This window comes from Nerophis lumbriciformis, linkage group LG18 (genome assembly GCF_033978685.3).
Source record: "Nerophis lumbriciformis linkage group LG18, RoL_Nlum_v2.1, whole genome shotgun sequence".
Lineage (NCBI taxonomy): Eukaryota > Metazoa > Chordata > Actinopteri > Syngnathiformes > Syngnathidae > Nerophis > Nerophis lumbriciformis.
In genome coordinates, this window is record NC_084565.2 from 23681475 (window position 1) to 23706441 (window position 24967).

General features: G+C 39.6%; 1 protein-coding gene across 2 annotated transcripts in view; it reads left to right on the top strand.

Annotated features, from left to right (window-relative positions):
* Positions 1 to 24967, top strand: part of trabd2b (TraB domain containing 2B) — a 228874-nt gene that overhangs the window by 162047 nt on the left and 41860 nt on the right. For both annotated transcript variants that reach the window (XM_061978565.1, XM_061978566.1), the window contains exon 4: positions 7439 to 7613. In XM_061978565.1, coding sequence (XP_061834549.1) covers positions 7439 to 7613 — 175 coding nt within the window. The remainder of the gene's footprint in view (positions 1 to 7438; positions 7614 to 24967) is intronic.

Here is a 24967-nt window from a genome sequence, read left to right on the forward strand (position 1 = left end):
CATCAAAACTATGACACCTGTGAAGTGAAAACCCTTTCAGGTGACTACCTCTTGAAGCTCATCAAGAGAATGCCAAGAGTGTGCAAAACAGTAATCAGAGCAAAGGGTGGCTATTTTGAAGAAAGTAGAATATAAAACATGTTTTCAGTTATTTCACAGTTTTTTTTTTAAGTACATAACTCCACATGTGTTCATTCATAGTTTTGATGCCTTCAGTGACAATCTACAATGTAAATAGTCATGAAAACAAAGAAAACACATTGAATGAGAAGGTGTGTCCAAACTTTGCGATATAGATTTCAGGCCATATCGCCCATCGTTACACACAACACTTATTAGCCGAGAATGGATTCAAGACTGTCTTTAAAGGCCTACTGAAACCCACTACTACCGACCACGCAGTCTGATAGTTTATATATCAATGATGAAATTTTAACGTTGCAACACATGCCAATACGGCCGGGTTAGCTTACTAAAGTGCAATTTTAAATTTTGCGCGAAATATCCTGCTGAAAACGTCTCGGTATGATGACGCCTGCGCGTGACGTCACGGATTGTAGAGGACATTTTGGTACAGCATGGTGGCCAGCTATTAAGTTGTCTGTTTTCATCGCAAAATTCCACAGTATTCTGGACATCTGTGTTGGTGAATCTTTTGCAATTTGTTCAATGAACAATGGAGACAGCAAAGAAGAAAGCTGTAGGTGGGAAGCGGTGTATTACGGCAGGTGTTGTGCCGGATAACGCACCCCCACCGTAGAATGCATCTCCTGACTGTTGTGTCGGATAACACAGCCGGTGTTTCATTGTTTACATTCCCGAAAGATGACAGTCAAGCGTTACCATTGGCCTGTGGAGAACTGGGACAACAGAGACTCTTACCAGGAGGACTTTGAGTTGGATACGCAGACGCGGTACCGTGAGTACGCATGCAGCTGCGGCTTCTAAACATTTGATCGCTTGCCCGTACGTGCGTGCCGCTATGTGCATGTCACGTACGTAACTTTGGGGACTTTGGGGAAATATATGTGCTGTATAAACTTTGGGGAGGTGAACGGTACTTTGGGCTGTGGGATTGAGTGTGTTGTGCAGGTGTTTGAGTTGTATTGGCGGGTTATATGGACGGGAGGGGGGAGGTGTTTGTTATGCGGGATTAATTTGTGGCATATTAAATATAAGCTTGGTTGTGTTGTGGCTAATAGAGTATATATATATGTCTTGTGTTTATTTACTGTTTTAGTCATTCCCACCCGCCTCTCACAGCATCTGAATCGCTCCCACTGCCCTCTAGTCCTTCGCTCTCACTTTCCTCATCCACGAATCTTTCATCCTCGCTCAAATTAATGGGAAAATCGTCGTTTTCTCGGTCCGAATCGCTCTCGCTGCTGGTGGCCATGATTGTAAACAATGTGCGGATGTGAGGAGCTCCACAACCGGTGACGTCACACGCATATCGTCTGCTACTTCCGGTACAGGCAAGGCTTTTTTATCAGCGACCAAAAGTTGCAAACTTTATCGTCGATGTTCTCTACTAAATCCTTTCAGCAAAAAATATGGCAATATCCCGAAATTATCAAGTATGACAGAATGGACCTGCTATCTCCGTTTAAATAAGAAAATCGCATTTCAGTAGGCCTTTAAAGCTGTTTCTTTTAAATAACCACAGGATTGTTTAAGCCTAAACACATCTGAAGGCAGGCTTTTTTTTCAATCTCCATCACATTTAATAGTTAAAGCTTCAACATCAACAAACATTTCCTAAAAACAGTCCAGCGTCTCGTAATGAATGCAAACTCCGAATAACCGCTTCTGCAACCACTCAACCTGACGAATACAAACTCTACAAATCAGTTCCCCTCGCTGATCTTTTATAGTCTCATTAAACCTGACATACAATGTAACCTTAACTTGACACCTGATTCACACCAGAGACCCACACAAGAGTGTGTGAAAAAAATCCCAGATATTTTCTTTCTGCCTCTTTGTGTCACTTTCTTGGTCTGCGTCCATACGTCTTTCTAACTGGGCCGGCCCCTCAGGAGCTTGTTTCAGCGCTCCGATCACCTGCAGTGGCCACCAGTTGTGTCTTTGTGTGGGCTTTTTCTATCAGTAACGAATGGGTCGTTAATGCATTGACATGTGCAGCACATGCTGGAACCATCAGACGCCTGTGCGTTTGGACATGTGTTTGTGTGTGCACACTGCAAAAAGTCAGTGTTCAAAAACAAGAAAAAAAAATACAAAAATTAGGGGTATTTTACTTGAACTAAGCAGAATTATCTGCCAATAGAACAAGAAAATTTGGCTTGTCAAGACTTTCCAAAACATGTAAAATTAGCTAACTTCAGAACCCAAAAATAACTTAAAATAAGTATATTCTCACTAATAACAAGTGCATTTTTCTTGGTAGAAAAAAAATGAGACCTTTTTGCTCAATATGTTGAAAAATATTCTTAAATTAGTGCCATTATCATGACATAATGATATGCGTTCGGCATCATGATTTTTTTTTTCATGCTTGAAATAAGAAATTATTACTTTAAAAAAGTACTTTTATACTTGTGAGTGTTGATGACACAGCTTTGCATCAGTTGATATTCTAGTTTCAAGCATGTTTTACTCAATATACGTCATAAAATCTCAGTTACAAGCTGTAATATCTTACTGAGATCATTTAGGACCAAAACCCTTAAAACAAGTAAAACACTAACATAAAATCTGCTTAGTGAGAAGAATTCTCTTATCAGACAAAAAATAAGCAAATATCACCCTTATTTGAGATATTCAATCTTACTTAGATTTCAGTTTTTGCAGTGCATATATGTACCGGTACCAAAATTATTTTTATATTTTGTTACTTTTCTAAATAAAGTTAAAGTTAAAGTACCAATGATTGTCACACACACACTAGGTGTAGCGAATTTATTCTCTGCATTTGACCCATCACCCTTGATCACCCCCTGGGAGGTGAGGGGAGCAGTGGGCAGCAGCAGTGGCCGCGCCCTGGAATCATTTTGGTGATTTAACCCCCAATTCCAACCCTTGATGCTGAGTGCCAAGCAGGGAGGTAATGGGTCCCATTTTTATAGTCTTTGGTATGACTCGGCCGGGGTTTGAACTCACAACCTACCGATCTCAGGGCGGACACTCTAACCACTAGGCCACTGAGTAGGTAAATAAAGGGGACCACAAAAAAATTGCATTATTGGCTTTATTTTAACATAAAAACCTTACGGTACATTAAACATATGTTTCTTATTGCAAGTTTGTCCTTAAATAAAATAGTGAAGACACAAGACAACTTGTCTTTTAGTAGTAAGTAAACAAACAAAGGCTCCTAATTTAGCTGCTGACATATGCAGTAACATATTGTGTCATTTATCATTCTATTATTTTGTCAAAATTATTAAGGACAAGTGGTAGAAAATGAATTATTAATCTACTTGTGCATTTACTGTTAATATCTGCTGACTTTCTCTTTTAACATGTTCTATCTACACTTCTGTTAAAATGTAATACTCACTTATTCTTCTGTTGTTTGATACTTTACATTAGTTTTGGATGATACCACAAAATTGGGTATCAGACCGGTACTTTTTAGAGGCGGTATAGTACCGAATATGATTCATTAGTATCGCGGTACTGTACTAATACCGGAATACTGTACAACCCTACTACCGTATTTTTCGGAGTATAAGTCGCACCGGAGTATAAGTCGCACCTGCCGAAAATGCATAATAAAGAAGGAAAAAACATATATAAGTCGCACTGGAGCCCGGCCAAACTATGAAAAAAACTGCGACTTATCGTCCGAAAAATACGGTACACACGCACACAAACACACACAACGCCAGATAACACAAGAAACTAACCGCTTAATTACCGTATTTTTCGGACTATAAGTCACAGTTTGTTTCATAGTTTGGCCGCGTTTGGGTGCGACTTATACTCAGGAGCGACTTATGTGTGAAATTGTTAACACATTACCGTAAAATATCAAATAATATTATTTAGCTCATTCACGTAAGAGACTAGACGTATAAGATTTCATGGGATTTAGCAATTAGGAGTGACAGATTGTTTGGTAAACGTATAGCATGTTCTATATGTTATAGTTATTTGAATGACTCTTACCATAATATGTTACGTTAACATACCAGGCACGTTCTCAGTTGGTTATTTATGCCTCATATAACGTACACTTATTCAGTCTGTTGTTCACTATTCTTTATTTATTTTAAATTGCCTTTCAAATGTCTATTCTTGGTGTTGGGTTTTATCAAATAAATTTCCCCAAAAAATGCAACTTATACTCTAGTGCGACTTATGTTTTTTTCCTTCTTTATTATGCATTTTTGGGCAGTGCGACTTATACTCCGGAGCGACTTATGTGTGAAATTGTTAACACATTACCGTAAAATATCAAATAATATTATTTAGCTCATTCACGTAAGAGACTAGACGTATAAGATTTCATGGGATTTAGCGATTAGGAGTGACAGATTGTTTGGTAAACGTATAGCATGTTCTATATGTTATAGTTATTTGAATGACTCTTACCATAATATGTTACGTTAGCATACCAGGAACGTTCTCAGTTGGTTATTTATGCCTCATATAACGTACACTTATTCAGCCTGTTGTTCACTATTCTTTATTTATTTTAAATTGCCTTTCAAATGTCTATTCTTGGTGTTGGCTTTTATCAAATACATTTCCCCCAAAAATGCGACTTATACTCCAGTGCGACTTATGTTTTTTTTCCTTCTTTTTATGCATTCTCGGCAGGTGCGACTTATACTCCGAAAAATGTGTGATCGAGCCAGATGTCGATAAAATTGATACCTACTATAGTATTTGTATATAAACAAGACAAAAGTGATTAGGCAGATATTTCTCCTTTTTTTATTATTACAAATTATATTTTTTTATTGTTTACAAATTCAGGCTTTAAGTCTCTGGATACAGGAAGGCTTTGAGGGCAAACCCCAAATGATTTAAATAGGAGCCAATAGTATTTTTTGCTTTTGTTTAGTTATTGTGCACAAACCGCTTTATTTTGTTAAATAAACGGTATGTAGCATGTAATATCACAAATTTATTACATCATCTGATTGACAAAAATACTAGCAAATTTTACATTCACTAATAAACTTTATAAAAATGTTTTATTGTGTTTCCTTTTTTTTTCTATAAAACATTTTCAGTTCTATAATCTATTGTCAAAGTATCGGATTGGGGCTCGAAATCGAATCGGATCCGAGGCCAAAAAAATCGGATGGAATTGGAAACTAAAAGAAACTTTGATCGGGACTTCCCTAATTAGAATTTAGATATTGGTTTAGTGTCTGACCAAATGGCAATACATGAAGTATCGCAATTTACAGTCAAATCTCCAAAGTCAGGAGCCCCTTGACGTTGTAGAATTCATACTTATATGAATATGTCCCTTTATTTAGAGGCAATGATTAATAAAGGAGGAATATAATAAGCAGTGGGGACTGAAATTTATGTCACCTGTTGGTTTGCATCCATACATTTCCAAATATAAGACCAATTGTCTTTTTGTCTGTTTATACTGCAGGCCAAAATGGACTACATCGGTTTTTTTCTAGCTGACTGTTTAGTTTATAAATACAATTATTATTTATTATAAAACCCAAAACCAGTGAAGTTGTCAAATTGTGTAAATGGTAAATAAAAACAGAATACAATGATTTGCAAATCCTTTTCAACTTATATTCAATTGAATAGACTGCAAAGACAAGATATTTAACGTTCAAACTGAGAAACTATTTTTTCTTGCAAATAATCATTAACTTAGAATTTAATGGCAGCAACACATTGCAAAAAAGTTGGCACAGTGGCATTTTTACCACTGTGTTACATGGCCTTTCCTTTTAACAACACTCAGTAAACGTTTGGGAACTGAGAAGACCAATTTTTTAAGCTTTTCAGGTGGAATTCTTTCCCATTCTTGCTTGATATACAGCTTAAGTTGTTCAACAGTCCAGGGGTCTCCGTTGTGGTATTTTAGGCTTCATAATGCGCCACACATTTTCAATGGGAGACAGGTCTGGACTAGTACCAGGCAAGTCTAGTACCCGCACTCTTTTACTATGAAGCCACACTGTTGTAACACGTGGCTTGGCATTGTCTTGCTGAAATAAGCAGGGGCGTCCACGATAACGTTGCTCGGATGGCAACATATGTTGCTCCAATACCTGTATGTACCTTTCAGCACAGATGTGTAAGTTACCCATGCCTTGGGCACTAATACACCCCCATACCCTCACAGATGCTGCCTTTTGAACTTTGCGCCTATAACAATCCGGATGGTTCTTTTCCTTTTTGTTCCGGAGGACATGACGTCCACAGTTTCCAAAAATAATTTGAAATGTGAACTCGTAGCCCATGTGGTGATATCCTTTACACACGGATGTCGGTTTTTGATGCAGTACCGCCTGAGGGATCCAAGGTCACGTGCAGTGATTTCTCCAGATTTATTTAACCTTTTGATGATATTACGGACCGTAGCTGGTGAAAATCCCTAAATTCCTTGCAATAGCTTGTTGAGAAATGTTGTTCTTAAACTGTTTGACAATTTGCTCACGCATTTGTTCACAAAGTAGTGACCCTCGCCCCATCCTTGTTTGTGAATGACTGAGCATTTCATGGAAACTGCTTTTACACCCAATCATGGCACCCACCTGTTGTTCCCAATTAGCCTGTTCACCTGTGGGATGTTCCAAATAAGTGTTTGATGAGCATTCTTCAACTTTCTCAGTCTTTTTTGCCACATGTGCCAGCTTTTTTGAAACATGTTGCAGTTATCAAATTCCAAATGAGCTCATATTTGCAAAACATAACAAAGTTTTCCAGTTTGAACGTTAAGTATCTTGTCTTTGCAGTCTGTTCAATTGAATATAGGTTGAAAAGGATTAGAAAATCATTGTATTCTGTTTTTATTTACGATTTACACAACGTGCCAACTTCACTGGCTTTGGGGTTTGTAGTTAAGAACTATCTCAGATCCACAACAAGCCAAGAGAAGCTAACTAGCTTTGCTCGATATGCAATTAAAAGTCAGCTATGTCGACAATTACACTTCATCAGTAAATGTGCTAACAAAAAAGCCCGGCGTTGGGCTTTCTGATGAAACCTACTGTGAACAGGTCGCGTTCCTGTTGAGGTTGCAGTTACATTTGATGTGGCCCAAATCTGATGCGAAAATGTCAGATTTGAAGCACTCTGGAGAGTTTGGACTGGCAAAAAAAATGTCCGATCTGTGTCACTTGAGGGCCAAAAAAATACAAAAAATAAGTATTTTTTCATGGAAAAAAATGTCTTGTATTCGGTTCAATACAGTACAATATTGAGACGTGCCTGTTTTAAATGCCTTACCTCAATAACTTTGAAACATTTCTTTCCCTGACAGTTGCCTCACTTCATCAACAGCTCCCTGCCAGCTCACGACCGCACCACGGCCCAGCAGATTGACAGCTACTTCCGCCAGGAGCTCATCTACAAGCGCAACGAGCGCATGGCACGCCGCGTGTCCGCCCTGCTGCAGAGGAACCCCAACCAGTCCTACTTTTTCGCCTTTGGTGCAGGTGAGGAAAACTACAGAATAATTGTTTGTTTGCTTTTGTCTGCACTCAAATCCACACGATGGTTCCAAGGCCTTTGGCATGGACAAGTGATTTGTTTATGCATTTTAACACGCACACGCACACACCGACACCCACACCCACACCCACACCCACACCCACACACACACACACACACACACACACACGCACACACACACACACACACACACACACACACACACACACACACACACACACACACACACACTCTCTCTTGTATTTGTACGTTCTTGAGACCTGCAAATAATGCCTAACTCTTTAGGACCACCCTTTTTAGATATATAAAGATTTGTATTTGTATTAATATTATATACACACTATGCAAAAATAAAAACACTTGTGAAAAATGAGTTGTAATTTTACAAGAAAAAGGTCACAATTTTACAAGAACAACTTAGAATTTTGGCAGTAGTATAATACAAGTCGTAATTTTACTCAACGCAAGTCAAAATTTTACAAGAAAATTTTAACATTTGTGCAGTATTATGATAAAAGTCTTAATTTTACTCAACGCAAGTCAAAATTTTACAAGAAAAATTAAACATTTGTGCAATATTATGATAAAAGTTGGAATTTTACTCAATAACAGTTGCAATTGTACAAGAAAAAGCTTTGAATTTTGGCAATTTTATGAAAAGAGTCGTAGTTTTACTTGACAAAAGTCACAATTTTATAAGAAAACTTAAAAATGTTGGCAATATTATAATAATCGGAATTGTACTTGAAAAAAATCATAATTTTACTCAAAATATTTCACTATTTTACAAGAACAACAAAAAATAGGCAATATTGTGATAAAAGTCAGAATTTTATAGGACAAATTTTGCATTAAAAAGTAATATTGATTGTTTTTATTAATTTTGGCCAAAGGGGGCGCATTTTGATTTCTTACACACACTTGTTATTACATATGTTGGCCAGAGGGGCAGCACTGCAAATTTTTACACACACTTGTTATTTCATATGTTGACCAGAGGGGGAGCACTTTTAAAACCGACACACAGTCAATTTGAAAAATCCCTCCTTTTTGGGACCACCCTAATTGTGATAGATTTCACCACCAGGGGTGCAAATGAGACACTCTCTATTAGATGCAATGGTTTTCCGTATTGGGACCATGATTTATGTCCTAACTTGTTCATCGGTCCTCATATGGAAGGTACTTTTCCTTGTTGATGTACCAAGAAGGGTAGAAATACAAGAACGCACACACACACACACACACATACAGACACACACACACACACACACACACACACACACACACACACACACACACACACACACACACACACACGCTTACAGTTAGAAGTCTCAATTACAGCTCGTTCCCACCTTACAAATGAACCATGAGCTGTTTGTTTCAATTAGCATTCCTAGCTAATGCTTCTTGAACTGAGTTTCTCCTGAGGGAAGTGTGTGCATGTGTGTGTGTGTTACATCAACACTTTCTACAAACAGGTGGTGCATGCTTTTGAGTGAGCTGGCTATTGCCTTAGAATAGTGCCAAAATTCTCGCCCATAATAAACACGTGCGTGGCGTCATTTTGACTTATATATGGTTGTGCCTTTTAGGTCGCAAAGGCACATTTTGATCACAGACAAATATATTTTGCTCGCATAAACATGCTATTGTCACATTGCTATTTCAAATCGTTTTTGGAAACTGTGGACGTCGTGTCCTCCGGGACAAAGAGAAAAAGAACCTTCCGGATTGTTGTAGGCGCAAAGTTGAAAAGCCAGCATCTGTGATGGTATGGGGGTGTATTAGTGCCCAAGACATGGGTAACTTACACATCTGTGAAGGCACCATTAATGCTGAAAGGTACATACAGGTTTTGGAGCAACATATGTTGCCATCCAAGCAACGTTATCATGGACGCCCCTGCTTATTTCAGCAAGACAATGCCAAACCACGTGTTACAACAGCGTGGCTTTATAGTAAAAGAGTGCGGGTACCAGACTGGCCTGCCTGTAGTCCAGACCTGTCTCCCATTGAAAATGTATGGCGCAATATGAAGCCTAAAATACCACAACGGAGACCCCCGGACTGTTGAACAACTTAAGCTGTACATCAAACAAGAATGGGAAATAATTCTACCTGAAAAGCTTCAAAAATTGGTCTCCTCAGTTCCCAAACGTTTACTGAGTATTGTTAAAAGGAAAGGCCATGTAACACAGTGGTAAAATGCCCCTGTACCAACTTTTTTGCAATGTGTTGCTGCCATTAAATTCTAAATTAATGACTATTTGGAAAAACAAATTAAGTTTCTCAGTTCGAACATTAAATATCTTGTCTTTGCAGTCTATTCAATTGGATATAAGTTGAAAAGGATTCGCAAATCATTGTATTCTGTTTTTATTTACGATTTACACAACGTGCCAACTTCACTGGTTTTGGGTTTTGTATTAGTACCACAGTACTTTAATAATAGCACTGGTATACCGTACAACTCTAGTCAACTCACAGCCATTATTGTTCAAATCGCTGGCAACACAGGTGAGGACACCTCACAGTGAACCTGTACAAATTAGTTTGATGAACCACAGCTCCTCTGTGGCATCAACACTCATGCAGCCCTAGACCTTGACACATTTACCACCTTGCAGGTGTACTCATTTGTGTTGTCAGATATTTAGTCATGGCTATCAGTACATAGAGGCATAAAGAATGGGACGTTTATAGATTTATAAAGATAAAAGTGTTTCAAGCTGTAAGTTAATTTAATGCAAATTGCGTTTTTAAATTAGTTTTTCTTATTCTCAAATCACAAAGCTTCCTGTCTCATTTGAGCTTTGGATGTTTGGCCCATCGCTTGTCCCTGCTGGTTTTGGCTTTGAAAAGCTGCAAAGTTTTATCCGCCACTCGATGCCATGGAGCACCAAACGACAGCCTGGGTAGCACATTTTTTCCAGAATAGCACACTGAAATCCCGTCTGGTCTTACTTAACTGACTTTAAGGCACAAACCGCAAAACAACTTTGAGGTTTAGAGAATGTGTAAAAAGTATTGAGGATTTAACCAGACGTGTTTTAGAATTAAAAAAAGATCAGAGGAGGTAGGAGGAACAATAACATGGTTATTGAAGATAAATATTTATGGTTAGTTTGTGTATCGTGTCACCTCCTCTTCTACAAACCCCGTTTCCATATGAGTTGGGAAATTGTGTTAGATGTAAATATAAACGGAATACAATGATTTGCAAATCCTTTTCAACCCATATTCAGTTGAATATGCTACAAAGACAACATATTTGATGTTCAAACTGATACACTTTTTTTTTTTTTTGCAAATAATCATTAACTTTAGAATTTGATGCCAGCAACACGTGACAAAGAAGTTGGGAAAGGTGGCAATAAATACTGATAAAGTTGTGGAATGCTCATCAAACACTTATTTGGAACATCCCACATGTGAACAGGCAAATTGGGAACAGGTGGGTGCCATGATTGAGTATAAAAGTAGATTCCATGAAATGCTCAGTCATTCACAAACAAGGATGGGGCGAGGGTCACCACTTTGTCAACAAATGCGTGAGCTAATTGTTGAACAGTTTAAGAAAAACCTTTCTCAACCAGCTATGCAAGGAATTTAGGGATTTCACCATCTACGGTCCGTAATATCATCAAAGGGTTCAGAGAATCTGGAGAAATCACTGCACGTAAGCAGCTAAGCCCGTGACCTTCCATCCCTCAGGCTGTACTGCATCAACAAGCGACATCAGTGTGTAAAAGATATCACCACATGGGCTCAGGAACACTTCAGAAACCCACTGTCAGTAACTACAGTTGGTCGCTACATCTGTAAGTGCAAGTTAAAACTCTCCTATGCAAGGCGAAAATCGTTTATCAACAACACCCAGAAACGCTGTCGGCTTCGCTGGGCCTGAGCTCATCTAAGATGGACTGATACAAAGTGGAAAAGTGTTCTGTGATCTGACGTGTCCACATTTCAAATTTTTTTTGGAAACTGTGGACGTCGTGTCCTCCGGACCAAAGAGGAAAAGAACCATCCGGATTGTTATAGGCGCAAAGTTGAAAAGCCAGCATCTGTGATGGTATGGGGGTGTATTAGTGCCCAAGGCATGGGTAACTTACACATCTGTGAAGGCACCATTAATGCTGAAAGGTGCATACAGGTTTTGGAGCAACATATGTTGCCCTCCAAGCAACGTTACCATGGACGCCCCTGCTTATTTCAGCAAGACAATGCCAAGCCACGTGTTACAACAACGTGGCTTCATAGTAAAAGAGTGCAGGTACTAGACCGGCCTGCCTGTAGTCCAGACCTGTCTCCCATTGAAAATGTGTGGCGCATTATGAAGCCTAAAATACTACAACGGAGACCCCCGGACTGTTGAACAACTTAAGCTGTACATCAAGCAAGAATGGGAAAGAATTCCACCTGAGAATCTTAAAAAATGTGTCTCCTCAGTTCCCAATCGTTTACTGAGTGTTGTTAAAAGGAAAGGCCATGTAACACAGTGGTGAACATGCCCTTTCCCAACTACTTTGGCACGTGTTGCAGCCATGAAATTCTAAGTTAATTATTATTTGCAAAAAAAAAAAAAGTTTATGAGTTTGAACATCAAATATGTTGTCTTGGTAGTGCATTCAACTGAATATGGGTTGAAAAGGATTTGCAAATCATTGTATTCTGTTTATATTTACATCTAACACACTTTCCCAACTCATATGGAAACGGGGTTTGTAACTTTGTGGGGACAATTTGGTCAAGACTCTTCCAACAAGGCCCATAATGGCATGCTTGGATGGTTTTGGCGTGGAAGAACACCTGCATGGAAGTAGTGATTGCCATTGCCTCTCTTCAAATGCACAAAAAGTCATCACAGGGCTCGTCTGAGTTTAAGAACCTGATCGTATAGTCCAGGGGTCGGCAACCCAAAACGTTGAAATATTGGACCAAAAATACAAAAAACTAATCTGTCTGGAGCCGCAAAAAATGAAAAGCCGTATGTAAGTCTTAAAATGAAGGCAACACATGATGTGTCTATATTACTGTATTTTTCGGAGTATAAGTCGCACTGGAGTATAAGTCGCATTTTTGGGGGAAATTTATTTGATAAAACCCAACACCAAGAATAGACATTTGAAAGGCAATTTAAAATAAATAAAGAATAGTGAACAACAGGCTGAATAAGTGCACGTTATATGAGGCATAAATAACCAACTGAGAATGTGCCTGGTATGTTAACGTAACATATTATGGTAAGAGTCATTCAAATAACTATAACATATAGAACATGCTATACGTTTACCAAACAATCTGTCACTCCTAATCGCTAAATCCCATGAAATCTTATACGTCTAGTCTCTTACGTGAATGAGCTAAATAATATTATTTGGTATTTTACGGTAATGTGTTAATAATTTCACACATAAGTCGCTCCTGAGTATAAGTCGCACCCCCGGCCAAACTATGAAAAAAACTGCGACTTATAGTCCGAAAAATACGGTAGCTATAATAGCCTACTATCAAAATGACTATGTGTCGCAGGCTGAAGCAAATCTTCGTTGACAAAAATGTTGAAATGTAATATTTATTTTACACATTTTTACATTTAAACAAAAACCATACTTTTCAATCCTTTTTTAAAAATGCTCTGGGAGCCACTATGGGCGGGCTCAAGAGCCGCATGTGGCTCGAGAGCCGCGAGTTGCTGACCCCCGGTATAGTCAATAAAAGCAGTGGTCCCCAACCACCGGGCCGGCCACACAAGAAATAAAAAAATAAAAAATAAATATAAATTGTCAAGCGTTGACCGGTCAGCAGCTACAAAAAAGTTGGGGACCACTGAATAAGACGACATAATGAACACACGTGTGTTACCAGAGGAGTGCAAGCTATTATAGCCAACTCAATATTTATTTCCTGTGTGTGTCTTAGCCATGTTTTGAGTGATAAACATGCAAGCGTCCACGTAGTCCATACTTGCCAACCCTCCCGATTTTCCCGGGAGACTCCCGAATTTCAGTGCCCCTCCTGAAAATCTCCAGGGGCAACCATTCTCCCTAATTTCTCCCGATTTCCACCCGGACAACAGTATTGGGGGTGTGCTTTATAGGCACTGCCTTTAGCGTCCTCTCCATCCTGTCGTCACGTCCGCTTTTCCTCCATACAAACAGCGTGCCTGCCCAGTCACATAGTATATGCGGCTATTACACAACAATAAGTGAATGCAAGGCATACTTGATCAACAGCCATACAGGTCACACTGAGGGTGGCCGTATAAACACCTTTAACACTGTTACAAATATGCGCCACACTGTGAACCCACACCAAACAAGAATGACAAACACATTTCGGGAGAACATCCGCACCGTAACACAACATAAACACAACAGAACAAATACCCAGAACCCCTTGCAGCACTAACTCTTCCGGGACGCTACAATATACAACCCCGCTCCCACCAAACCCCCCCACCTCAACCCCCCTACCCCCCATCTCCCGAAATTGGAGGTCTCAAGGTTGGCAAGTATGACGTAGTCCCATAAAAAGAATAGAGTTGTAATATACTAAAATCTGTGTTATGCATTGCACAACCACTAGGCCAGGGGTCGGCAACCAAAAACGTTGAAAGAGCCATATTGGACCAAAAATACAAAAGACAAATCTGTCTGGAGCCGCAAAAAATGAAAAGCCGTTTATAAGTCTTATAATGAAGGCAACACATGATGTAAATGTCTATATTAGCTATAATAGCCTACTATCAAAATGACTGTTGTTAGAAACCGTTAGTAAATCAGAGGCTACTCAGAAGGTGAGATAACTCCTGGAAATTACTGGCTTTTAATGGCCAAAGGTATAGATGTGTGTGTACAAGTTAAAGGAAACGTCAGGCTGTCTTCTTCTAATTGATTTATTACAATCTTTGGTAAGCTAAGTAATGTTTGCTGTGGTCTGTAACAACATGGCACACAAACAACAATCAGAAATGCAGCCAATATTACATACAGAAAATGAGTCCTGAGACACGCAAAACTAAATTATATACAAAGAGGATAAAAGTAAAGGATATTAAATGAGCTCAAATATACCTACAAATGAAGCATAATGATGCAATATGTACATAAAGCTAGCCTAAATAGCATGTTAGCATTGATTAGCTTGCAGTCATGCACTGACCAAATATGCCTGATTAGCACTCAATAACATCAACAAAGAGCACCTTTTTGCATTCACGCACAGCATAAAATGTTTGGTGGACAACATGAGACAGAGGAGTGGAAGATTTTACATGTAAACAAACTGTTGCGTCACAGTCCACACTATGGTGAGTTCAAGAACCGCCGAAATTAGTAGGACAACACGGTGTTCACCAAATACTCTCATTAGTGAAGTATACACAAACATATTAAACAGTGGGCTTTCTAACGATTGGGAAGGTTTGTGTCATGTTTGTCCTCAAACAAAAAACATACTAAAATACCCCATCTTTTTTCATTTTCAATCCTTTTTTCAAAATGCTCCAGAGTCACTAGGGCGACACTAAAGAGCCGCATGCCGCGGGTTGCTGACCCCCACACTATGCCAATACAATAATGTGCATACACAGTAACCAGTTCAGAGTGGAGAACAAAAACAGTCGGAAAAAGCGGCAACGAGGTCAGAACACTCTCTAGTTACATCTGTCCAATGCAGGAGTTTTTACTTAGGGTAATTAAACTATACGACATGTGTATAAAGTGACTCAGGCTGAAAATCCATCTTTGTCCACTCTTGCACACCTACACCTTCCTGACTGGACGTACCTTTTTGTGCAGAAAAAAACCTCACATCTAAGTACATCTGCATACTGTACATTGTTTTAAGTTATTCCCTTTCTCTAACAGCGTCTTAATGCAAATGGCAGAGTACCCCAAAATGTTCCAGAAGTGAATTACAGTAGGGAAGGGAGTCATATGGCCCTATTCCTGGGTGGATCTCAAATGAAAGGAAGAAAGGGGTTGATTGTTTTGCAATGCAGTCTGCTGAAAATGATGGAAAGTGCGACTCTATACAGCAGCTGACGCTGTGGTCAAAGTTGGAATTGCCACAAAAGACGTTTTAACGTATTTAACACTTTACTGCCATCTGGCGGTTAAAGTGGATAGTGCACCCCCAATTATTCACGTTTCATGTGACAATGTCAAGACTTGGACTTTGGGGTTTGTTTTCCCGGAATGCAAATGAAAGTTGGCGCGGGCAAGGCGTGAAGGTAAAGACATTATTTATTTTACGCTAACAAAGGAACAAAAAGCGCGCTCAAGGCGGAAGTACAAACTTGACTAACGAAACAAAAAGACTTGCACGTGGGCAAAAAACTATGGACATGAACAAAAGTCGCTAACTGTGGCATGAATAGAAAAAACTTACTTGACATGGCATGAAGTGCGCAGAGGTAAACAGAGTGAGAAGCAGAAAGTCAGGGGTATGATGTCGCCAGGGAGACTTCCTGGCAACAATGGGTTTAAATAATAGTGACATGATTAAAGACAGGTGCGTGAGTCGTGAGGGCAGGTGAAAACTAATGGGATGCTATGGTGACAAACAAGAGTGCACAATGAGTCCAAACGTGGAACAGGTGAAACTAATGGGTAACCATGGAAACAAGACAAGGGAGTGAAAAGCCAGAAACTAAAGAGTCCAATAACTAAACTAAACAAAACATGACTAAAACAAAACATGATTACACAGACATGACAGACAATGGTGCAAATGGGGATTTGTATGGCCATATGATATTCACTTGAAAGGATTCCTAACTAATATTAAGCAGCAGAATTAAAAATTGCATTTGTGTCCTAATAATGGGGTCTTTTTAAGTTAATTTAAATTTAAGTTACCATATTTTCCGGACCATAGGGCGCACCGGATTATAAGGCGCACTGTCGATGAATGGTCTATTTTTGATCTTTTTTCATATATAAAGGCACACCGGATTATAGGGCGCATTAAAAGGGGTCATATTATTATTATTTTCTAAATGTAAAACACTTCCTTGTGGTCTACATCAGTGGTCCCCAACCACCGGGCCACGGCCCGGTACCGGTCCGTGGATCGATTGGTACTGGGCCGCACAAGAAATTATTATTATTTTTTAATTTTATTAAATCAACATAAAAAATACAAGATACACTTACAATTAGTGCACAAACCCAAAAAACCTCCCTCCCCCATTTACACTCATTCACACTCATTCGCAAAAAAGGGTTGTTTCTTTCTGTTATTAATATTCTGGTTCCTACATTATATATCAATATATATCAATACAGTCTGCAGGGATACAGTCCGTAAGCACACATGATTGTATTTTTTTATGACAAACAAAAAAACAAACAAAAAAATACCATACCCCCCCTCCGGTCCGTGGGACAAATTTTCAAGCGTTGACCGGGTCCGCAGTTACAAAAAGGTTGGGGACCACTGGTCTAGATAACATGTTAATGGTGGTTCTTTGGTCAAAATGTTGCATAGATGAGTTTTACGGGAGTGGAAGAAGTGTGAAAAGATGGAGCTAACTGTTTTAATGACATTCAGACTTTACTTAAATCAATAACGGAGCAGCATCTCCTCATCCGTGGCTCACTAGTGCAACAACTCTCTAATAACTAAAGTTCCTTGGGTGAATAATGTTACCTCACTACACCGGTATGTTTTAGCACTTTCATGGCGAGTTTACTGACAGATATAAGTAAGAACTTTACACTACTTTATATTAGAAATGGTAACAGCGGAGGATGAATGTCCCAAAACAAGAAGATAGAGAAAAAGAATAAACTTAACTCCGAGGTCGACACGGACTACAAAGGCGGACCTGCACAATTTTTCAGGACTTACAAATCAGCAGGTACCAGAAGGTAAGAAAAGTAGCATAATATTACGAAACAAAACGCCCGATAATATGTCTTACCTTATACACACACCATAATAATACTCGTAGGTTGAAGCACAGTACAATCCATTGAGCGGTGCAGCTTCATAGCTTACCAAAGTCGTACTAAAACATTTTGATAGATTTTTGAGCGCCGTGTGTAATGTTCTATATTTTCAATGGAACATATAAAATGTTGGTGGTGTTTACTTGAGTCATATTGCAGTCTACACATATCTCGTGTGTGACTGCCATCATATTGCAGTCTACACGTATCTCTTATGTTTGACTGCCATCTACTGGTCACACTTATCATTACACCATGTACCAAATAAAATAGCTTTAAGGTTGGTAAGCACAACCAGAATTATTCCGTACATTAGGCACACCGGGTTATAAGGCGCACTGTTGAGTTTTGAGGGAAAACAATTATTTTAAGTGCGCCTTATAGTCCGAAAAATACAGTAATATAAATCTGACTAAAAAAAAATAAAAAAATAAAAAAAATAAAAAGATCATTCGACAGCAGTAAAAAAATAATAAAAGCCTTCGCTACACATGTTAAAATGAAGCCCGGAGATCTTCCACTATCAGCTACAGACATGGGAGCTGTCGGACACAGGCGTGGACAAACACAGCTCATTAGCATCAAAGCCACAACTTATTTATAATAGTGAAAAAAAAACTTCTAATGAGAAAACAACTATCCTAAGAACAATATTAAGTAAGGGCAAAGCTCGGATGCGCTTCCCCTCCGGACTCACTGTTGTCTCCTGAGGCTGACTATGGTACTACAGGACAGAGTTGGCCTGGTTTTGATATTTATTATACATTTTTTGATCTACTGTTCTTTGACAGTTTTGAAGGCGCTGGCTGCGGTTGACTCATGTCAAGGGCGGCAACGGCTATTACTGCCAGCTCTCAGACAATGATTTGTGCCTCTTTAAATCTTTAAAAAGAAACGTAAGCAGTAAATCATGCCCTTTACTCGACTCATAATCAGATACAGTCGTTCAATCAGAAGACACAGTCTTCATAAAAACAACACAAATGTGTCAATTAATGCAGAACATTCCGTACTGTACAGTGTTTTCCATACATCTTAACACACCTCATATGAACCTGATCTGTCGGGGAATAAGAAGACTTGTTCACCGGTCCTCATATGGAAGGCACTTTTCCTTGTTGATGTCTCAAGAAGGATAGAAATACAAGAACACACACACACATTCTTGCATTTGTTACCTTCTTGAGACCTCTGAAAAATACCCTACCTCTTTAGGACCACCCTTTCTAGATATTTAAAGATTTGTATTTACAACATTGATAATATATACATAGCATGCAAATATAAAAAAAGGTAAACTTTTAGGTCCGTGTCCCTTCTGTTCATTCCATCTCCAATTCTGAAATGCAAATCATAAAACAAAGGGTGTTTTTCGATTTGTACTATATATGGCAGATTTGAAAACAAACAAAAAAGGGTTGATTTTCATTAAAATCCATCCATCCATCCATTTCCTACCGCTTGTCCCTTTCAGGGTTGCGGGGGGTGCTGGAGCCTATCTCAGCTGCATTCGGGCGATAGGCAGGGTACACCCTGGACAAGTCGCCACCTCATCACAGGGCCAACACAGATAGACAGACAACATTCACACTCACATTCACACACTAGGGCCAATTTAGTGTTGCCAATCAACCTATCCCCAGGTGCATGTCTTTGGAGGTGGGAGGAAGCCGGATTATATTGCCATAAAATTTGATTTTGAGCTGTTTTCCTTTTATGGATTCATGTTTATCCAAAATGCAAAAATGTGTGTTTATCTGTGTGATGACAAGTTGAACCGGAAGCAGTATTTTAGCTTTTCCTTCCCGTTTAGCATGTTTTTAGCATAATGCTAACATGTTTGTTTTGCAGGAGTCCAAATGTTGTTTTAAAAAAGTCTCATTAAATAGTTGTCCAACTTTTGTTTCAGAAATAAAACTAGAACAATTGGCCCAAAATTAGTTTTTCTGATTTGCATTTGAGAATTCAAAATCGAATGAACCCTTTTAGTATTTTTTTTGTTGTAATTGGTTTTTAGTCTTCATTATTTACTTAAATGTATTACAGTATGTCTCTATATACATATTTATTTTATTAATTTTCATTAATTCTGGCCAAAGGGGGCGCATTTCAATTTCTTACACACACTTGTGATTTCATATGTTGACCAGAGGGGGAACACTTTGAAAACCGACAGTCAATTTGAAAAATCCTTCCTTTTTTGGGACCACCCTATCTTTGATAGATTTCACCAACAGGGGTGCAAATGAGACATTCTCTATTAGATGTAATGGTTTTCCGTATTGGGTGTATTGGTCGATGGTTACCTTGCCACCAATAAACTCATGTACAAATTCCAATCCGGCTTCAGAACTAACCACTCCACTGACACATGCCTTCTCTATCTGACCGATCACATCAAACATGAGGTGGACGCGGGTAAATACTGCGGCATGGTCATGCTGGATCTTCAGAAGGCCTTTGACACCGTTGACCACGCTATACTGTTGGATAAGCTCAGAGCAATCGTAATTGACAAAACCTCATCGAGCTGGATGCAATCTTACTTGGAGGGGAGGGAACAGGTGGTAGAGGTGAACGGCACCGTGTCCCCCCCCGCCCCCCCCCCCCTCTCAGTGAGTTGTGGAGTCTCCCAAGGCAGTATATTGGGGCCTTTACTGTTCCTAGAATACATAAACGACTTGTCATCAGCATGCGACTGTGAATTGTTCTTGTTTGCGGATGACTCGGCCCTGCTGGTATCAGACAAGGACAAGTCACAGGTGGAGAAAATCCTCAGTGCTGAACTCTGTAGAACTTGTACCTGGCTCGCTGACAACAAGCTATCCATACACTTGGGTAAAACGGAATCCATCCTGTTTGGGTCCCACATCAACCTTAAGAAAGTCATCCATCCATCCATCCATCCATCCATCCATCTTCTTCCGCTTATCCGAGGTCGGGTCGCGGGGGCAGCAGCCTAAGCAGGGAAGCCCAGACTTCCCTCTCCCCAGCCACTTCGTCCAGCTCCTCCCGGGGGATCCCAAGGCGTTCCCAGGCCAGCCGGGAGACAAAGTCTTCCCAACGTGTCCTGGGTCTTCCCCGGGTGGCATCCTGACCAGATGCCCGAACCACCTCATCTGGCTCCTCTCGATGTGGAGTAGCAGCGGCTTTACTTTGAGCTCCCCCCGAATGACAGAGCTTCTCACCCTATCTCTAAGGGAGAGCCCCGCCACCCGGCGAAGGAAACTCATTTCGGCCGCTTGTACCCGTGATCTTGTCCTTTCGGTCATAACCCAAAGCTCGTGACCATAGGTGAGGATGGGAACGTAGATCGACCGGTAAATTGAGAGCTTTGCCTTCCGGCTCAGCTCCTTCTTCACCACAACGGATCGATACAGCGTCCGCATTACTGAAGACGCCGCACCGATCCGCCTGTCGATCCACTCTTCCCTCACTCGTGAACAAGACTCCGAGGTACTTGAACTGAAAGTCAATGATTTCACTATAAAAGTGGGTGACATGAGGTCACCTACCTAGGTTCCATTCTAGAGGCTAATCTTTCCTGTGATAAAATGGCAACCAAGGTAATCAAAAAGGTCAAACAACGAACGAGATTTCTCTATAGAATCTCCTCTCTGGTCAACAAAAGCACCATGAGGATTCTAGCGGGAACTCTCGTTCAACCCTTTTTCGATTACGCATGCACCTCCTGGTACCCTAGCACCTCCAAAACCCTCAAATCTAGACTCCAAACATACCAGAACAAGCTAGTCAGATTACTTCTAGACCTCCACCCCAGATCCCACCTCACTCCTACTCACTTCTCCAAAGTGGGCTGGCTCAGGGTGGAGGACAGAGTAAAACAACTTGCACTGAGCCTAGTCTATAAAATCCGCTACACCTCCCTGATACCGAAATACATGTCAAACTACTTCCTTAACGTAAATGACCGCCATAACCACAACACCAGGGGGAGCTCCACTAACCACGTTAAACCCATATTCCGATCTAACAAAGGTCTTAACTCATTCTCTTTCTATGCCACATCAATGTGGAATGCGCTCCCAACAGGTGTAAAAGAAAGGGCATCTCTATCCTCCTTCAAAACCGCAATAAAAGTACACCTACAGGCAACTTCTACCCTAAACTAACACCCTCCACAGATTATAAATAATCAAATATAAATAATCAAATGTAGATACTTTTTCTTATGCTTTCTGATCTCTCTCTCTCTCTCTCTATGTCTACTACTTGCTGTACATATCCTACCAAGTCAGACCTACACTGTTTCAATATCCATTTCTCTGTTCTCAATTGTTGAAGACTGAAGTGATGATAACAACCAAACCTAACCCCCCCTCCACATCCCACACCCCGGATTGTAAATAATGTAAATAATTCAATGTATATACTCTGATGATTATTTTGTGTGATGACTGTATTATGATGATAGTATATATCTGTATCTTGAATCAATTTAAGTGGACCCCGACTTAAACAAGTTGAAAAACTTATTCGGGTGTTACCATTTAGTGGTCAATTGTACGGAATATGTGCTTCACTGTGCAATCTACTAATAAAAGTTTCAATCAATCAATCAAGACCATGACTTCGGTCCTAACTTGTTGCCCGGTCCTCATATGGAAGGTACTATTCCTTGTTGATGTCTCAAGAAGGGTAGAAATACAAGAACACACAATATTGTAGTAAACAAACAGGTCTTCATGCACTTTCCACCTTGACTTCCAGAGCACACACACACACACGTACTCTGCACCGGGTTCTCATTTTCCAGCTCTCTGACGTCCTTATTGAAAGCATCCCGTGGAATTTCCTAGCGCAGCCGCAGCCTTCGACGCCACTACACACACACACACACACACACACACACACACACACACACACACACATATACACGATGTTGACGATTCCGATCATGTGATCCGCAGTCATTGCCAAGACGAGAGCAGGCTCTTTCCAAAATACACATGTAAGGTTTGTTTGTTTGAGCCACTTTCATTTCCCCTCCTAAGAGATGATTTTTTTTTTGTATTTTTGGGAGGGGGAATCTCCCATTGTGAGGGTGAAGTGGGTCCATATGGGTTACTTAGTTACTTACCCCATTAGTCATTTTCATAACATCACAAAGAGACAATTAAACAAATGTGAGACAATGTTGGAACATGAGTTGCAATACAAATGAATGTCTATTTTGCAAAATCTGTGCAACTATGAATGCATATTTATATATTTTTTTAAATAACTAAGTGCTGTGTTACGAATTTGGTACCAAATTGTCATGAGAACAAGCTTGGGGGCCACTTGTCAGCTCTCTCACTGAGCATGTTTGCTGTTCTCAGCCTCTCTCAATGTTTGATTGTCTCACCTTCATCATTCTTTCCATAGTGTTTAACTGTCCTGACTCTCAGGCTGTGTTCACATGTACGAGGGTGAAACATAAACAAAGGTCTATTCAACTATAGGGCCAAAATAAATGTCAGTCTACATCGCAGGTGTATTTAAAATGGAAAGTCTGTCAAAGTAACAGGTGGCTTGTAACCTTTTATACATTTTAGCCAATGAGAAATCGGAGGAAAGTCATTTCCGGGAAAAAGCACAATGGTGAGTTAAAGGGCTAACGCGGGGGTTCAGCAACCCGACGCTCTTTAGCGCCGCCCTAGTGGCTCCCTGGACCTCTTTCACAGATGTGTGAAAATCGAAACATTTATTTTTTGTTTTAATATATTTTCTGTAGGAGCACAAACATGACACAAACCTTCCTAATTGTTAGAAATCCCACTGTTTACATTATACATGCTTCACTGATGAGAGAATTTGGCGAGCACCGTTTTGTCCTACTAATTTCAGCGATCCTTGAACTCATCGTAGTTTGTTTACATGTACAACTTTCTCCGATGCTGCCACAGAAAGACGTGTTTTATGCCACTCCTTCTTTGTCTCATTTTGTCCACCAAACGTTTTATGCTGTGCGTGAATGCACAAAAGGTGAGCTTTGTTGATTTTATTGATTCGTTGGAGTGATTATCAGGCATATTTGGTCAATCCATGACTGCAAGCTCATCAGTGCTAACATGCTATTTAGGCTAGCTGTATGTACATATTGCATCATTATGCCTCGTTTGTAGGTATATTTGAGCTCATTTAATTTCCTTATGTACTTTGTGTATTTAATTTTATATTTGCATGTCTCATGACATATTGACTGCATTTCTGATTGGTGTTTGTTCCAGACCACAGCAAACGTTACCCAGCTTGCAAATATTGTAATAAATCCATTAGGAGAAGACAGCTTGCAGTTTCCTTAAACTTGGACACACACATCTATACTTTTGGCCATTCTGAGCCGGTAATTTTCAGAAGTTCTCATCCTGTGAGAAGCCTCAACTTTGATAATGATTTCCAATGTTGCAAAAATGTGTAGAATAGAAATTAAAATATAACATTTCTGTCAAAGACAATTTGCATCAGCCTTTTATAGTAGGCTAATGTAGACACTTACATCATGTGTTGCCTTCATTACAACACGTATATAATGCTTTTAGTTTTTTGCGGCTCTAGACAGATTTTTATTTTTTATTTTTGGTCCAATATGGCTCTTTCAACATTTTTGGTTGCCGACCCCTGGGCTAACGGATTGTACTTTGCATGTGAGCTAATATGTAAGTGTCGTTACTCGGAGGGTCCAGATCGACATTTTTTTTACCTTAGATCTGATCCGATTTCGAGTCCTGATCTGATACTTTGACGATATAGAATTGAAAAGGTTTTATAGCGGGGGTTCTTAACCGATTTGACCTCGGGCCCCAACTTTTCCACAACAGAAGGGTCCCACTTAAATTTTAGCACTGAATTGGTAATCTTGCTCTTGATTTTAATAATATTCAATAATTATCTTGTATGTTTGTCAAATGACATAAAACCATGTGTTAATCACAAATATTATTTAAAGCAAAAACCTGAGGCTTACGTCAGGTTGATTGGAAAAATAAATACTAACCAATTACACTGCATTAGAAAGGATCAGTAAATAACTGACAAAAAATATGTTTATGTTAGGATAGGATAGGACTTTGTCATTGCACAAATACAAACCCCATTTCCATATGAGTTGGGAAATTGTGTTGGATGTAAATATAAACGGAATACAATGATTTGCAAATCATTTTCAACCCATATTCAGTTGAATGCTGTCATGTCTGTATTATCATGTTTTGTTTTAAGTCATGTTTTGTTTAGTTTCTGTCTTTTCACTCCCTTGTCTGGTCACCATAGCAACCATTAGTTTTCACCTGTCACGTCACGCACCTGTTTCACGTCTTGAGTCACGCACCTGTTTTCGCTAATCATGTCTAGTATTTAAGTTCAGT